The 19,413-nt window shown below is 31.9% G+C and overlaps 1 protein-coding gene across 1 annotated transcript in view; it reads right to left on the bottom strand.

The window, feature by feature from the left end:
- Positions 1-4,462: 4,462 nt before the first annotated feature.
- LOC129231316 (G protein-coupled receptor kinase 2-like) overlaps positions 4,463-19,413 on the bottom strand; it is a 35,583-nt gene continuing 20,632 nt past the window's right edge. The window contains exons 12-13 of the mRNA XM_054865605.1: positions 11,115-11,251; positions 4,463-4,613 (exon numbers count right to left, since the gene is read on the bottom strand). Of these exons, the coding sequence (XP_054721580.1) occupies positions 4,463-4,613; positions 11,115-11,251 (288 nt within the window). The remainder of the gene's footprint in view (positions 4,614-11,114; positions 11,252-19,413) is intronic.

Below are 19,413 nucleotides of genomic sequence, written 5' to 3' on the forward strand. Positions count from 1 at the left end.
AGTATTCAAAGATGTCAACATATTTCAACAGAACTATGATTGTTTTTGTTACATAATTGTTCATGCAAGATTTTGCAGATTTAAAAAGCTGAATACCAAATCATGAGTAGGAATGATCAAAAAAAAAATCTGTTATATGAAAACCATATATGTTAAAATTAATAAAAACCTCCCCAGAACTCATTTGCATTGGTTACAATTTTATATTTCTTAGTTTTGTTAAGGCGAAATACACACACATATATATAAAATAAATATATATAAATGTGAAATATACCAAATTACAGCACTTTACCAACTGTACTGTAATTTGGTGCAAAGTCAGAGGTAACCATTCACAACACAACACCTTCACACAAAGAAAGCACAAGGACAGGAGAGAGAAAGTACGTCCATGGCCAACCTGGGATTTGAACCCGGACTTTCCTGCTGCAGTCAGACTTCTCTGGCCACAAGACAAGGCAGGGGGCAGGTCCTGTAATGTTTGCTTTTATTGAATATGCAAATCCCTTTTTTTAATAAGCTGTATATTCCTCTCTCCAATTCTTCATTATTTTATTCCTAATAAACTTTCAATATTCATTCCAGAAATTAACTTCTTAATAATTTAAGTATCAAGTTAAGAATATATTTTTTATTTAGCAGTAGGTATTCTTCAAGTTCATTTGCAGCCATTCTTTTTGATGCTTTTTTCACAATTTATTGCTACCCCTCCCCCCAAATAGTATTCTACTCGAAGCTTTCTAAAATAGTGTATCAAGTTGTACCGAATCAGAAAACGACATCTCACATGGCTCTTAGATGTCTTGGATAAGAATATTATCAAATCAGCTATGAAAAGACTGTGCTAAGATTTGTCATTGCAAGGTAACAGGAGTTTTCCTATCTTTTAAATATGAATATAAAGGCTAACCACATACTTTCCTTTAAATTGCCACTATGAAACTATTCATTTCTTTACAGCTGAAGTAATCTCAAGCTGGACCCCAATGTTTTCATTCTTAAACTGTAATGCAGCATTAAAATTGACAGAATGTTCCAGTAACATGTATCTAAAGCTCCATTGAGTCAGTCAAGGCTTCAAGTAAAAATGAGTTAAATAACCTGCCATTTGCAATCATGGAGATGAGGTACAGACAAACAAGGGTAAATGATAATGAAGAATAAATTGGAGTAAATGAATCAGAAAATGGATTTGGTAGCTTAAAACTACCAAAATTTGATAAAAGTTAATTTATGAATTAATTTTCTTCATTAAGATGGTCGAATACAGAATGGAAGCAGAGTCCAAAATTAGAAAAGGTTTGCTCTCATATAGTTACCCACAGTTTTTGAACTGTGCTTCAGTACACACTAACTAAGAAAAGAATTATAAAGCTATTAAGCAGTATTTGCTCGATTTTGTTCAAATTAAATTTGAGTATGAGTATCTTTCGCAAAGTTTTTTTTCCTGTGGGAAGAAGTTAAAAGTTAAATTACGAAATAATAGTTGATGAACTAACAGATAGGATGTCAAATTTGTTTTTTGTACTATTTGAATATACAGACTTTTAAAGTACATCTGTTTGGATTTGTGCAGCCAGATAGTAGCGAGTTTGAGAGGTTAGGGAATAATGAAACATAGCAGAAGCAGTAAGATTTCAGACAGAGAACACAGAAGAATATATCATCGCCTCACAGCAACAGTAAGATGTCTAAGTCTGGAAACAACAGTAAGATATCCTACTGTTGCTTTGAGGCGACAATATTCCATTGCACGACATGCCAGTTGAATAAAAAGAACAATGTCAATATATTTAGTTTGATGGAAGCAGTGCTATTCACTTCAGAAACAATTACATATAGAAGTTAGCAATGTAAATAAATATTATTGGCATTTAACACTGAAGCTCTAATTCAATAGTGGGAAAAGACTAGATTATAACTCCTTCTTTAAAAATAATTTTGCATAAGTTAAGGCATAAAATTCCCACAATCAATTTTGATAAAAAACAAAGTACTTTTAAAATTATAACTGTTTACAATCACAGCTTGGAGAAATATGCTTGACATAAATGTGCCCATAACATGCATATGAAAAATTGGATTTTCTCTCTCTTAGTTAAAAAATGCAGAAATGACATAAAACACACATACACAAAATAATTAAATCAGAAAAGAAAATTAGGAGCATGCTCCAATAAATTAATTTACAAAATATATACAAAAAATAAGAGAGAGAAAGTTTCATAGCCAGTCCATATGTTAATTCACTTTAATACCTTTAAATGACAAACATAGCTGTAGTGCAACTCAAAAAACATGAAATAAGAATTGAAAATTGTATAAAAAATGAAAGTTTTATAATGAAATGATGATAGAGGAACCTCTTCAATATGGCCCTATTTTTCTTTCCTAATTTTAAATAAGGTATGAGTCACAACATGAATCAGAGTATTTGTGGAGTAACAAGGAGTAAAGAACATTTCAACAAAATAAAAATCCTGAGCAGTACCATTCTTTTTAAATGAGTGTGCCTAAATTCCTCCATTCATGATGGTACATTTCAGAATCAGAGAGGCATATGATATTTGTTTTTAAATACAGCACTTAATGCAATAACAAAAAATAGCATTCCTTTTTTTCAGTCATAAATGCAGTAAACTCTAAGACTTAATCAATTGGAATCAATAATAATAGTTTTAAAAAAAAGTTACAATCATGCTTTGTAATGAACCGAACATTAAAGGTTTCCACTTTTTGCCTGATACAACATCCAACCCTAACAGAATTTACTGGCATTGATTAGTTAGTAATTCGGCTTTGACAAAAACTTAGATAACGATAAATTCAAATTTTTATTTTTTACAATTGCTTGAAATTCGACAACTGAATCAAAACCAGATAGTAAGTGTTTACCTTTAAAAGCAAATGTCTGATCAGTACGTATAATCTACTTGAAATTCTAGAATGTCACAAGCAAATCTTTTCCAACGTGCACTGTTCCTGAAAAAAAAAACTTGAAATTTCAAATGCAGTAGCTCTATAACTTAGAATTCACCATCATACAAATTTTTGAACAGATTTTAATGAAATAGGATTGAAAAATTTTGTAAATAAGTTTTTTTAAGAAGAAAACTGTCAATACAAACTGCCGCCATTAACTATTTTTCCTTTTATAGACTTGGTTTCAAAAGTATGAGTCTAATGTACATTATTAGGGAAAATACAGAAATTTGTTTAGTTACTTAGTTTTTGCGCAAAGAGCTAAATCATTATGCTTACATTGGAATGATTAAACTTTAGATCAAAATTTACAATTTTCTAATATTTTTATCTTTAAATGCATTAAAATTTTGATCACAGAAAGTTATTAATAACATGTAAATAAGATCATGACACTTAAAAATGCTTTTGGCACATCAAAGAATTTTAAACACTTTCTCATAGCTTAATAATACAAATAATTACAAAGAATTAAATATATATCTAGTACTTCAAACAAACATCATATGCCTTGCATGAAACATGTCGTTCAAAATTATTGTATGTCATACCCATGGGGCATTACTGCATCATACATAGAAACAAATGTTCTATGCTCTTTTTTGCTTTAAAATACTTCAACTCAAACATATAAAAATCATGACACTATACACTACAATTGCAAAGGTTAACTTCTATAAGCCTCAGCCTACTACATAACAAAATAGCAAAGTGCGCAGACAATTTTTCTTAAAATAAATATGGAAAGCTATAGCAACCTTCCCCCCCTCTCAAACAGTTTAACATAGTGAGAGAGAGACCAATATGTTTTCAATATGAAATAAACTTAATTTTAATATACAAACTATTAAGAGCTAACCTTTGCACATTTGATTTGACATTTATTCATCACATTAAAACAAGTAATATTTATTTACAGAAATAGTAACATAAAACATTTGTGTTTTATAACCTTTTTTGTTTAGGATATAGCACACAAAATTTAGTAACATTAAAAACAAAAATGGCACAAATGTTTAAAATGCTAAAAATGCTTCTTCATCCAACATTTTAACAAAGCAAAATGCATGACATATTGAATGAGATATTATGAAGATCTGAATATCAAGATGAGTACTGGCAGAAACTAAAAATTAATGCCATTATTAATGTAACAGTCCATATGTTTAAGACAGTATCGTATTAAACTGTACTTCAAAACAGTATTACAAATGAAATGCAGAAAATGTCAGTTGAATTTTTCAGGCATGATACTTGTCAGTCATAAAAAAGGGAGAACAGATCCAGCTGTACATAACTAAAACATTGACACAACATGCTACAGGAACTCCAACAGCAACAGGACAGATATGAAAGACACCATCAAACAATGAAAGTCATTTGGGGATGCATAGTGGCCCAAAAACCATTAGTGCCTAATATGATCACAATCAGGAATGATGTTTGGCAATTAGTTTTGTGCTAGAATTTTGACCCTTCAGCTAGCAGGGGAAGACAGTTCTTGACCTGTTGAATTCAAACCACTGGAAGCTCCACATGGAGGTAACAAAAGCACAGATGAACTAGGTTCCTCAGATAAAGACAAATGAGCATGGCTATTTGATGTTTTTACTTTGTTAGGAATTTTCCTGTGGAAGAATTAATAATATTGTAATCAAAGCAATTAAGAACACTTCCATCAAGAATTTAATTTGAATACTAGAAGCTTTTGCATATATGGGCAATGCAATGCATGCAAGCTACTGCTTTGCAAAAAAAATACAATTTCATTACATCTTTTTTGAATAAATTTAAAAAATATATATGATAAACATGCAGAAATATTCAATTCAATTGCTAAAAATAAAGGCTGAATGAGAAAAATTAAATTTATGATATGTTTTGTATACAACCTCTAACCTTTAAATTAAGTTTGAAAAATCCTAACAACTTTCCTCCTGTTGCAAAAATTCTCAAAACAGAATTCTTTTTACATAAAAAAGGAGGAGTGAGGGTGGCAAATCTAGTTTTTAAGCAGACAAAAGGATAGAGAAAATGTTAAAAATATTCTTGTGGAATCTAACAGTTCCTCAATAAAATGAATCAACAGAATAGTTATAAGTTAGTCGGTTTGATGTTCAATTTTTATTTATTTATTGAAATTGAATTATTTATTATAAGTCGTATTGAAATACTTAGAGTAAGTTATTTGTTTTTCTTTCAGAGGAAGCAAAACTTAAGACAAAAAAGACAAACATAGTATCCTAACATGCAACATTTACTAACTTTGCACAGTGGCTGTGTACTACTTCTAAGTGTTCTATCTCATTATCTTTCAATAGAATATCGACAGATTCTATGTTGCCCATTTTTTTCTAGATACAGAGCATGATGGGTTGATTTAGCTAATGAGTACTAATCTACAACAAAATCAGAATGTCTAGTCCATGTCTGTTAAGGTGCAAGACAGGATCTGATCATGACATGGGGCCCAAGCAGACATTTCAGTGCCTTTATACATCAACAGAAAAAAGTGAAAGAAATGCACAAAACAAACTTATTAAAATGTTACGCCTATATTTAGACTAAAGTATGAAAACATTACAGCATTTAAGTAATGACTAGAAAATAAACTTATTTTTTTCAGAATCAATTAGTAAACTATTTTCTAAAGTGTTAAATTAGAAAAATAACCTAATTGTGATCAGTGCATCTTACTAGATTTTAGATTCTTACTTTTTTTTAAACACAAAAGAAGTTATTAAGCAGAATTTAAAATTGGGGCCCCTTCCAGCTGAGATCCCTGGGCAAGTTCCCCGCATTGCCATAGTTATCAGGCACTGCTACTGAGATGTTACCAATCATTAGTTAAAAGGAAGGACAAATCCCAGCGAATAGAGATGAAGGCACACAATGTAAATTAGGTTAGGATATCTTTGGCACACGGGCCACATTCGGCCTGCCGACAGATTTTGGTCTGCCTGCAAGAGGCTTACCTAACTAAAAAAACATTTTTCTTTTTCATAATATACCTTGAGTAAAAAAGGTTGGAGACCCCTGCTATAAATAAATCAATCTCTGTTTCAACAAAATGCTCAGTTGAATAACAACTATTTATGTAGCTAAAGATAACTATTTTAGCCAGACAAATTTCTTCTTGTATATTATACTATTAAGACCTACTAATAAATCAAATATCTCCCCTTCCAATATTCTGTATGTGTAAATTTAATATAATTCAGACAATTGCTTTCTGCTGAAATAGAAATTTTAAGGGTTCTTAAAGAGGATCCTTCTTTAAAAAAAATAATAAAATTAACATGGGAAATTAGAATCTGTAGTTAACTATTTAAACAATACATCAGCTGAAGGAAGATTATAGCCATTTCAGCTGTAATCATTTTTGCAAATCTGATAAGGTAGGCCACCTAGTGAATGAACACTTCCAGCACTATATTCAGTAAATTACCGCCCATTAGCCAGGGCTAAAGCAGAAATACATGAAATACGGTGTATTTCATGTACTTCCAGCTCTATTTCCTTTTTAAAAATTCATAACTTGAAAAGTTAGCATGTGGCACATGACAGTGAAAACATTTTAATTGATCTATTTATTTAATTTTTAAAAATCATAAAACAGTTCTGAGCCTCTTTTTTCAGGGGTGAATTAGAAAAAGGGCAGCAATTCAGAAAATGAACACCCTCAAGCAGTGGACAAACACAGTATTTTTTAGTTTTCTTTTTGAAATGTATAGAAAGAACTTACTACTGCTAATTCAACTAATAAAATTTTTTTTGAAAAACCTTTAAAAAAAATAAATAAAATAAAATAAAGAAGTTTAAAAAAAAATGTTACTTCCACAGGTTTTTTTTTTGTTATAAATTATATCTACTGCTAAAGAAAATCATAATGTGAGAGCAGTTTCTATATATTTTTTTCCTATAAATACTGCTGAGTTTATCATGCATTCTTCTCAAACTATAGCACCGAAAATTGACCTGAAATTTCTGAATGGAATTCTATTCTGAATGGAATTTTTAATATTTATGGCATTAAAAGAGTTTCAGTCTTTTTCTACACTTAACTACTACTCTCTCCATTACTTAAAAAGCATTTCTTGGCATTTAGGAACTTGCACAGAAGAAACTTTTGTACTTATACAAAATGAGAAAAACTTTTTTGTGTAGCTTTTTTCCCTTGGAACTGCACTTTAAACAACCATGCCTTCCTCCGAGGAAGTATACTTTGCATAGGTCTTTGCAAGGCAAAAATAAGATCATTTCTCTGGAATTAGAATACAAAATTTTAGGGTTCGTTTTTTTTTTTTTTTTTTTAGGTCTGAGGAAACACTGTTAAAGGAATGAATAGAAAGAATATCAAGAATCTTATCTAGAATAATGAATAGAGGAAGAAATAGTACTCTCTAGAACTGAAACTTCAAGAAAGAAAATTGATAAGAGGAATGATATGAATTTCAGTTAGAATGTCTATCGAACAAATCTTTGGAATTTAATCAAGACTAGTTATGTTCCTAATTTCAATAAATTAACAAATTTTTATCATTTGTCTAAATAGGTATCTAAAAAAGGTAAATAACTTATCACACCAGAAGAAGCTTAACAAAACTTCAAGTTGCTTAAGTATCAGGCTGAATGTAAAATATTGTATTCATTGCTGAGCTGAAAATCTAATTAGCACTTTGAATTAATAAATTTTTTTAATTCCATTTATAAAATATAAAATATTAAGGAGAAACATGTATAACTAGAATCATTGCTCGTAGTTTTGGTTGTGGTCCGTTGCAGAAAACTGAAAATAATTAATAAATAGCAAGGTTGAGAAAAGTTGCTGAGCATGGGTTCAGATGATGATTTAAAAAAAAAAAAAGCATGCAATGCTTAGGAAAAAGAACTGCTCTGGAGAACCGCTTAGGAAACTTATAACTTCTCTCAACTCATGGAAAAATGTTTTTTTTTTCTTTGAAGCTAATCTTTAAACCAAAATTCATCTACACCATATACAATGAGCTCAAAAATTAAAGTAACCAATCAAAATTATTTTTTTTAAAACAATATAACATGCATTAGTGCAACTTCTTATTCATACAAAACAAACTATGCTCTTTTATTAATCATGCTCCTTACTACATTTTAAAAGAAGTAGGTTTAATTTATGCACATTGAAAAAGTATTCTAATTTTTTAAGTGCAGTAGTATAAAAGTTAAGATTAATATGCAGAAACAAAACATAACATTTTGTTTGTTTGAATTAAAAAGGAAGATGAATTTGTACATAAAATGATTTGATTTGACAACCTATAGCACAAGAAAACAAAATTTGATGAAGCTGAACACTTAAAGTTTAAAATGTAATCACAAAAGAAATTATAATATTAAAATGGAAAAAATGAGCACTAAGTGTATTTACCAAAAAATATACAATTAAAAAATCATAAAATGCTTTGAAAAATAAGGCTCTATGGAAAAGCAATTATTCTAGGAAGAATGAAGAGCTCATTTAATTTTGAGACAATGCTTAAAAAAGGGCTGCATGTAGTAATGATCTTTGAAGCTTACATAGGAGGTTAGAGGGCCATCTTGATTGGACATGGAGCCTCCTTTCCAATGGAAAAAATTTCAACAACAAAAATTCCTGGAAAAAAAGATAAGCATAATAACTTCTTGAAAAATCTGTCTAATTTCCACATGTAAGATATTCCACAGAGCCATATTTTTCCTTTAAAACAGTCAAAGAAATATTATCTGATTTAATTAAGCATGTTTAATACAAAAATAATGTTTTGTAGTTCAAAACAAAACTAGCTGCATTAAAACAAAAATAAGCATTAGAAATTACAGTGCAATAATAATAATAATATAATCAAATGAGTGCATTTAATGACATAAAACATGTATGAATTCTACTTTAGATGTAGGCCTCATATATCACCAATACAAATTCTGTAGCTAAATAACATCAGTTAGAAAATACTGAAGATAGCTTTATCAATTATTCCTATTTTGAGAAAACCTGTAAGTTGGGTTCAATGGGTAAGATTAAGCAGACTTTATTTCCTTGTTCCCATACACTTGTCCCATGATTTAGAAGGAACTTGTTTTACCCAATTTGTGAGCATGAATTTGACAGATCAAAAAAAAAAAAAAAAAAAAAACTGGCTGGTAAAAAAAATGCTGCATACAGATGTATGAATATATCAAAAGCCATTTTTAAATCTCACTCCTGTGTATTATTTTCTCTTACAACACATCCATTTAGAAAAAGAGTTAAAATAAGATTTTAAAAGTTTAAGAATAAAAATGTGAGTAAATAGGCTGTTGAAATGTTTCTTGTTAAAAGAAGCCCCCACATGAAATCATACTTTTGTAGCTTTTCCAGCAGAAAGTGCTTGGCAACCATTTCGTGCCAAGCACTTTCGTATGGAAACATTTGAGCAGAATTTCAGAAATTCGAACTAATATAATCTCCCAAGTGCAAAAATTAAAGCTCTTCTGATATTTGTTGTTGAATAATTTAATGGGAGTATGGTTACTTTTTGAATTGTTTTCACTTTGTTTGCGTAGTCATTTATGTTAAGTCTTTAAAGGAGCAAAAAATGTGAGTGGAGGGGGGGGGAGGGGTGTCACACAAATTTAGATTATAGAAATTTACGCTAGTTTAAACTAGTATTTTTTTATATTAATAATAAACTACAATAAAGACTGTGCAAAAGACAAGAAAACAGCACCAACAGCACATAATTTCCAAGTCTTCCTTTTAAAGTGAATCTACACCATTGCTTGTTTAGAGACTCAGAAGATAAGTACATAAGGTAGCTCAGAGTTTCCCAAATTGTGGTCCGCGGTCTCGTAAGTAAACACACTACACATTAATAAATTTTGTGTACATGACGAAGTTCATATTGTAACAAAATCATATTAAGTAAAATGCAAACATTGAGGCACATTTTTACAGCTGGGATATTATACTTAAAAATAAAATTTTTGTTCCAAAATTTTCAAGGCTAAATTTTGTAGTCAACATTTAAAATTTCAAGCAAAAGCTGAGCTGAAATAGATCAAATGCTATAGTTTGCAGTCGATTTTAATAATTATGGAGTACCACTATTCGTCAAGGCCTAAAATATTTGGTGCTCAGAATATACTGATTTTATTAGCATACTTCATACTATATTAGACCCACACCTGCTGGACTCTGTTGATGTAGTTAATATGTGGTGAACAGATAAACAAGAGAGGTGAGCAAGGTTGTATCACTGGTGCAAGTGGAATTAGTTGATGTTTTTTTCTGTATCAACAGTAAGCATACTTTTTTATTATCAATTAAGCGTTAATAATGCATTAATTGATGAAATTGCTTGAAGTTTTTTGGGACTTGTGACCAATAACGAGCAGAGAGCGGTGGCTCCCTATAATTGAGTCAAACTTAAGCAGGCAGCATTGTAAAGGCTACAAAAATCCTAATCACAGCATTACAAAGCTGCCAGGGTTGGTTTCCCTGAACCACATTAAAATCCTAATATGCCATAAAAATACAACTCATATGAAAAATTAACACACTTAAACTAGGCTAACAGTATTTTGTTCATCAACTTCCAAAGTTCATTTTTATCAGTGCGAAATTTGTTGCAGAAATTTGGTGACAATATTTTTATCCCTAATTGAATTTCAAACAAAATTTCACTTCCAGAACTCAAAATAATAATGCGAGAAATGAAAACCAGACAAAAGCTCTGAAAAATATACAGAACAATGAAGAAATAAATTTGAACGAAAAAAAGCATAAAAATATATTAGGAAAAAATAGATTTAACTGTGTCAAACCATTTTTTTTCGCATGCGCTCAGGAGGGGGGGGGGGGGCGTAATTTTTCTGGAGGAGGTCCGTGGAGGTTTGAAGCTTGGGAACTTCTGAGGTAGCTTATAGCAGAATTTTTCATCCTGATTAAGCACTGCAATAAACATTATCCTTTATATGAACTGACACGTGCATTTGATTCAAAATGACTTGTGGAGTTTAATATTCAGCAGATGTAGCTCTCACACCAAGACATTTTTTCAGAAATTAATAACCAAAAGCATGAATTTATAACTAAATTAAGTTTTCAAAAAAAATAAATATATAAAACATACCAATTTTTTGTTTTTTTCCGGAAAGGAAAACAACCAGAAGGCTCAACTGGAGGGGGTTGATCAATCATTAAATCTGGACTTGGAGTTCCATCTGGACCATAAACATTCAATTCAGAGAAACATTCTGTTTCAATCATCTTCAAGAGTAGCGTTAAATGGGAAAAAATAATAAATTAAAAAATTATATTAATTGCTAGAAATATCAACATACATGTTAATCCAAAATGTACAATACTAAAAACACACATAACCAATTATGAATGAATTTTTCTTCCTACATGGTGCAGCAAAAAGTGATTACCATCACTTTTAATCACACGTTAAATTTTACCATGATTTATTTGAAGTCAAAATACTATACACAAAAAGTCGCATAGCATTTTTTCCCCTTCCGGTCTGAAAGTTCATAATATGCTATCTCAGAGATAAGGTACTTGGTCTGCCTTACAAATAATGGCAGTTAAATAAGTAACAATGATATTCAAGCAGCAAAGATGAAGGTATTCATGAAAGTTTCCCATCACTCCGTATAAGTAACTGATACAAGACTGTGGCAGTGATTGAACGTGGATTGATATTGTGCAGATGTGAAAATAGCAGAAATTCAAAAGACTGCATTTCTTAAAATAGAAAGGGGGGGGGGTCTCAAAATTAGTTTTCAAGTAAGTAAAAGAACTGAGTTTCCTCACTTAATGCTTAAAAACTAAAACCTGTTTCCTAGGAAACACATTCAAAAACAGAAAATATTAACAAACACACTGAAGAATTATCATGACATTTTAAGAAATAAAATTATACCAATTTACTTTTCATCATTAGATAACAAGTAACAATTTCTCTTGAATATGATCAAAAAATACAAATTAAATTTAAAAAAAAAGAATCTCAACTTGAGATTTAACTCATTCACTGATTATGTACTACTTTTCAAAAATTTCATGTTGTTTCGTCTCACTCCTCTTCAAAGTTTAAAAAAAGATGGAAATCCGTCAAAAGACTGACAACTTTTGCCACTGATATTGTGAAATATTGAGAACCTATTTAAAACTCAAACTGGAATAAATGGGCAATATGAACAACAAGCTGTACGTAACCACTTCAAGTCGACCTAACTTTAACGAGAGGACATCTGCCTCCTGCTCATTTCATGTCTATTCCCAACTGATGATCCCCATTGAGGGTGAAGGTGCATCTTCTAGTATCATAATAGCAGTGTTAATATATGCCTGAAATATGGACAAAGTTTGATTTCAACAGGACAGGATGGAGCAAGAGCTCACACTGCCTACAGCGACTTTTTGAAGGATGTTCCCCTCAGACACTTAAATTCAAATGAGATAACTAGCAATTGTAACTAAAATAAGCATTTTATGAAGTTAAAAAAAATGTATATTCAAGAGAACCTCAATTCATTGTTCTTCATTGGCTGTATGGAAAAAACGTGTTCAAGAAAAAACATACAAAAAGGGAAGTTTATGAAGTATTACACACAGGTTATACAACATATATACTAAAACTAGTCACCAGGGTGGCTAGATTAGCCGCCTTGGATGGCCGCCTCAACCTATTTGCAACTGCAGAGAAGTATACCACTACCTACGTGACAGTGAACACAGAACAATATGTAGTATTTTACCAAAAAGCAATTAGAGAACTTCAAAGGACAAGAAAATAATAGCCAAATAATTTTTAACTAGGGCTATATTAAAATGTTATATCAGTTGGAAAAATTATACTTAGTGTGATAGGCACATTTTAACAGACAAGACACTCCTGTGCTGGTTCAACATAAAAACTGACCATATTTATCACCTGTCAACTGCTAGGATAGGGATGATGCAAATACTGTTTTCTTCAAGCACTAAAAAGGGAAAACCACCACAACAATATATTGAAAAGACTGGTGGAAGGGGCACAATAATTAATACCAACCATATGGCACATAGCGACTGATTCAGAGACTTAACACAATATTTGTTTCTAAGTTATCATGTAGTGCAACATTATCTTGCAGCAAAATGAGATGGGTATCTTTCTTTAAACTAACACCTGACACTTGTACAGCACAATACTATAAACAATTTCTGATCCTATATTTCAAAAAAGACCAACAAATTGTAGTTGATGATGGCACAAAAATGTTTCTATGTTTTGAAGATTCGAAATAACAAACTCGATCTTTTAAGTTCCCACAAAGGACCTATAGCCATGCATAGAGGCCTATAAATAATTTTCTTTATATTTAGCATTTTTAGTACCTATATAATGTGAAATTCTGGATTTTTAAGTTGCAAATCCCAATAACATACTCCACAACCGCATTATATGTTTTGCATGTTAAATGCTCTGTTAGCAAGGTTTGACTTACTGAGCTTTTCTGGTTTGACCGAATAATGCTTTCTATTATTTTATGGTTCACAAGTAACATATCTCAACACTGTTTTCCAAATTTGAGATGTTGAGCCAGCAAAGTACTCTTCAGAAAGTGTGATGTAGAAATATATGTAACCAGCAGCGCGTGTATGTGTGTGTGCATCAAAGCTCTCATATATTCTAACATAATGAGCATTTATTCTTGATAATGCTGCTAAGTTCAATAACAACACTTTTAATGAATATTTAGGAAAAAGCAAACATTTCAAGCAAACAGGAAATGCAAAAACATGCCTTCTGATTTACTCATTATACACTCTGAGTAAAAACTCTAAGGTCAGTAAATTTTTTTGTGAAAACAGGGAAATGAAATTAAAGGGATTTCAATAGCATTGTATTATTAATTATTAATGTTCATTGGCAAGAAATAACGGAACAGACAGGATTTGTTAAGTATGCAATTGCCAGAAAAACGGCAGGATATTAAAAGTTAGTATTTCAGACTAAGTAAAAGTTTTAAGACCATTAGCATCCCACTTGGAGGGAAAAATAACATCCTGTAATAAAGTAAAAATGGTCAAATTATGTTCGCAAATTTTTGGTAGCCTATTTTAAGAGTTGTTTAATGAAATTGGTTTTCAGACTGTAGACTTGGCTGCTCAAGATAACTGATTTAAATGTTTATTGCCAAACTTTGCCAAACAAAAAAATTTTAAATTCTGAAACATTCAAGTATTTTAAAAAATCCTCATCCATAGAAAATGTTTTATACTTGTTGCTTATCTGTTTTGCATTGTTATTTAATATTGAGTATTTGCATTGTTATATTATGTTTACCATTTTGAACTTCATTTGTAGTACAGTAATTTTGCAGTTAAGTGTTTTATCAATGAGAAAGTGTAAGTAATTTTTTGGTACGAAAATATTTAGAGTTTATTGTAAAGCGGACCAATGTTGTTGTTTGAGGACAAGTACATATTCACGTTGACTGGTCCGAAGGACCAGTAGGATTTCTTACTGATTTCTAACGCTGCGCTCTAACAGTGCAAAAAATTGGTTCCAAGTCAACAATGTTGAAACTTTGAAATGACAGAGTCTCCAGATCTTAATCCAATAAAAAAACTTATGGGGTGACGTAGCAAGAGGAGTTAATGTAAATGGGAGACATTTTACTTCATCAATAGAGCTGCAATCTATTATCAAAGATGAATGGTAAAATAGATCCCGAACTTTGTCAAAAACTAGTTTCATATGTGAAAACAAGAATATTTGAAGTAATTTGAAGAAATTGCTCCCACAATAAGCTTATTATTGTTTGTATTTATGTGTCCATATGCTTTTTTTCTATGTTCTCTTTAAAGATTTTACTGAGGTTCAAATATTGATCTGTAATATTTTCCAACAATGAAATACTTACAAATGAATTTTTTCATCTTTTTTACTTGTATTTAAGGTTAATAACTATAACTCGAATGATTTTTTGATCCTAAGTTTAAGATGTGTCCAATTTCCTAAAAACTTACTAAAATAATCGATAAATCCAACAAGGTACTATTAATTTATTTTTTAAAAGCTTATAACTTTTAACCCTTGTGACTGAGTTAATATATAAAAAAAGCATTTAATGGATATAAAATGCCACTGGAAATCATGAGGAGGAAAAAATCAAACTCTATTTTTTTCCCTTTTTATGAGCCTAATATGAAGATCAATATACAACAGTACACTATGGGCTAGTGGGCTTTTGGCTTTTGTCAAGAGGACCTAGTCTCAACTCTTGGCACTAGATCATTGAAACAAACCCAACACCTTGCCCGTGCTGTATGGCCATAATAAAGCTTCATGCTAAAAGGTAGGGAGATGGTAAAGAAATGACTTGATAGATCATTTTTCAATATTTATGGACATTGTTCCTATAAATATGGAAAAATGAAATGTTCAATTGCTTTAAATAAATCTAATTCATTAAGCAGTTCATTTAATGAGCTAATATTTCTGCTCAAACAAATAGTGCCAATTGGTTAACAATAAGATATTGGCATCTGTGGCAACATTTAAGCATGATTTTTGTTGTCAATTCAAGGCCTCATTAGTGTTTCAGATATTGTTTCATTTAAATTTTCATATGAAGGTCAGACTGATGAGCTGGCTGAAAACTTCACTGAGAAGATGCACAAACACCTGATGCAGTGCTTACAATAGATAGTGAGTTTTGTTTCATTTCTATTAAGAAATAATGGGAGTAAATCCAGAGACTTTAAATGCAACACAGAACGATGAGTGTAATGCTGTCAAATTTTAATGACTTACTTTTGCCTTTAAAAGATACACCCCTCATGGTTACATGTACTAAAACTATGTCTTAGTAAATCAGAAACCAATATTTATAGTAAAAATTATCAAAACATTTAACACAACAACACATTAAACTTAACAATTTTCAACTCTGAAATACAATAGTTATGAGCAGCCTCTTTATCTATCAAAACAGATTAAAATACTCATGTTATTGTGCATCTTTGAATTAGTGTTTGCATGACAGCATTTTTCCATTTTTTCTAGGAATAATGCACAAGAAAATCAGTTGTTAGTTAACTCAGTTTATAGCAATGACTATACTATGCTGGTAATACACACTGAGAATTTAACCACTTACATTTTATGTATAATTACACTTCTTAAGCATACCATAACTGCAAAACTATAAAAAGTTAACAAAAATGGTAAAAATTATTTAAATTTACATGCAAGGTCTACTTTGGATTTAGAAAATATATAAGGGACTAATAGACTCATCCAGGCAATTCATTCATTCTAGAAATCGGTTGTCTCCTACACAACCAAAGCACCAAACTTAAATAACAATACTAAAGTTTGGATATGCAACTTTGGCCCATGGGTGCAAGACCTTCCGTCTCAGGACGGATTTCCGTCTTGGACAAAATTTTCGAGATGAAGGTCGGGACGGAAAGAAACTCGATGACTTTCTTTCAGTTTTTACTTAAAAAAGAAAAATAGAGTGTTTGAAAAATATGCTTTAATATTACTGGACCGTTCCATAACCACGAATTTACATCGACATTCCATCGGTTTTCCGCCATGGGCTTGTTTTGTTTGCAACGTGCTTTTGGAGGAGTGCCTTTTACACTCGCGCCATAGCTGTTATTTCCAACTCACTGCATTGCAGACCGAGGAGTTGCTCGCTATTCTCAACTTTTCAAAATAATCGGCTTGAGTTGAAAATTTAGCCTTTTCTCATGCTATTTGTGATCATCCTTTCATTTTTTTCATTTGCGGGTTTTTTTTTGTTGCAAACTTTACATGCATAAATGAAAATTATGTACGCTGTTAAAATATCTTAAGAGTTGAATCTGAATCACAGATTGAGAGTCATTGCTGACAAGATAAAATGTTTTCGCCACAGCAAAGGGCGTCCACATACCAAGTAAACAGGAAACTATCAGGAATTTTGATGATTTTAATGAAATTGGGAATTTTGGAAATAATCGGGGGAAAATTTCAAGCTGGTTGGAAACACCGATGAGCAATCGTTCCTGCATTTTTGACAAAGACTTGAGGAATCACTAAATTCCAATGTCATTGAATCTAACACTCGCTAGAATGGAAATATGGGGAGGGGGGAGAGATAAAGGAAAGGAGAAAAATAACGGCAGCACGAGTTTGTGACAAAAAACGCTGCTCTTGCAAAGAGGGTAAATTAAGTCCGCAAATTAACCCACGATACTGAGGGCTTAAAACGTTTATATATTGGACAATCTAAGATGTTGGGGGGGGGGGGGGGGGGAACCACTCAAGGGCTTCAGTATAAAATATCAAAAGACTGAATTGAAAGTTATTTTTGAAGCTAGGAGTGGTTCGATTTTTCTCCTGTGCAAATTCTTAAAAATTTAAAAGTCAAAAAAAATTTAGGCTGTGTTTAATGATCTAAAAGAGGGAAGGGGGAGGATTTAAAAAAAAATCGAGAACTGGAGTCTTAAAAACACTAATTTAGGCAATCTTTGGTGAATTTATGAGAGATGGTTTTGGTGTTCTAACATGAAAATGTTTTGTAGCTGATGTATTAAAAACTATTTGAGGCTATACTTAAATGACTTAACTGAAAGGGCATTTGGGACCCTCTCCCGAAAAGTCTTTGTAATTGAAATCTTAGAACTTTTAGGCTATCTTTAGCAATGTCAAGATGGAGGGAGGGGGCCCTATTTAGGCGAAATTCCGAAACTGGAGTCTTAAAAGCGCAACTTTTGACCGTCTTGGGGTTCGGGGTTCCCCTTCCCCAAAAATATTCAAAGCTGAAGTATTCAGAACTCAGCTTTAGGTAATCTTTGGAAGACTTAAGAAGAGGGAACTCGTAGGCTTCCTCTCAATAAGTTTTAGAATTTAAATTCTTAAATCTTCGGAAAAGGGGAAACCGCAAATTTAAGTCAACTTTAGTGAACTTCTGAGAAGGAGTTTGGGGGTGTGGGGGGTGGCTCTTTCTCCGAAAATTTCTCTGTGCTGAAGTATTGAAATGCTATTTTGTCTATTTTTGAGTGAGTTAAGAGCTAGGCAATTCAGGGGTCTTTCTCGAAACATTTTCAAAATGGAATTCTTAAAACTTTAAGTTGTCTTTGGTGATGTGTGGAGGGGAGTTGCTTTCTCAATAGAAAAATAAATCTTAAACAAAAACTTACACTGCGTTTAGTAAACACAATAAAAGGGGGGGGGGACGGTATTCCGCACCCCAGCCCGAAATATTTCCGTTTCTGAAATTTTAAGAGCTTTGTTTTGGGCTATCTTTGGATGACTTAAGGGGGAAGGGTGTACGAAGATTCTTTCAAAAAGTTTGTAAAATCAAAGTATTAAACTTTTTAGGCGGTAATAAGTCATGTTTATAGGTAAGGGGGGGTACTATTCCTACAAAAAATTTTGATGTTGAAATATTTAAAGCGCTGCTTTAGGCTGCATTTGAGTGCCTTATGAGGGATGTGATTCGGGGACCCTGCCTAGGGTTAGGATTCAGTTCCCCTATTTCTTTTTTAAATTAATGAATATTGGAAAGGATATCTTGTTTAAAATATATATCTACTTCACTGAAGCGAATTTTTATTCCTAATTTCACCACCTGCTATCTTATAAAAGAATTCTTTTTCAAATAAAGACTGTGGGGGGGGAATGGTGCCAGTTCATTATCATTAGTCGGCCATACCCTTCCCCCACCTTTTCCTTCTTTTGTGGTTTGTTGGCACTACCTTGGGTGGGTAGACTTTCCAATCAGAACTGATTTATGTTGCAAAAGTGAAAATCTTATGTCCTAAGCGATTTATTGCTACAATAAAAATGTTTACGATCGGCAAAAAACCAATGGTGGGGAGCTGCGAACGCTTTTACCCCTAACATTATCCAACATCGTCTAAAATTGCATTTTTGGAACTTCAATCCCGAAATATTGCCGGAAGAGGGTTCCTGAACTCCATCTCTTCAATAGTGCATTCAAAAGGGAGCATAAACGTTATGAAAGATGGAGTACAATTTCGTTTTTAAAGCTTCAATTTCGGGGAGAGCCCAGAGCGCCCCCCCCCCCCTTCTCTTATATTTTTGAAGGAAGGTCGCCCAATATTGTGATTTTGGGACTATCAGTTTGAAATAATTGATGTAAGAGTCCCTGAACCCCTCCTTTTTTGAACTTTAATTTGAAAAAAAATCCTGGGGGAGAGCGCCCAGCCCCCCCCCCTTATTGCCAGATTTTAGCTTTTTTGGAATAATGATGTCAAAATGTTTAAATATTACAATTTAAAGGCTTAAATTTTAAATCAAACACAGATTTCAAAACTGGCATTGTTAAAATCTACAACATTTATACACATAAATTTTTCCTTAACCCCGCATGCGGGAGGGGAGGGGGAGGGCTGAAAATATTTCCTGTCTT

This window comes from Uloborus diversus, chromosome 10, assembly GCF_026930045.1.
Source record: "Uloborus diversus isolate 005 chromosome 10, Udiv.v.3.1, whole genome shotgun sequence".
NCBI lineage: Eukaryota > Metazoa > Arthropoda > Arachnida > Araneae > Uloboridae > Uloborus > Uloborus diversus.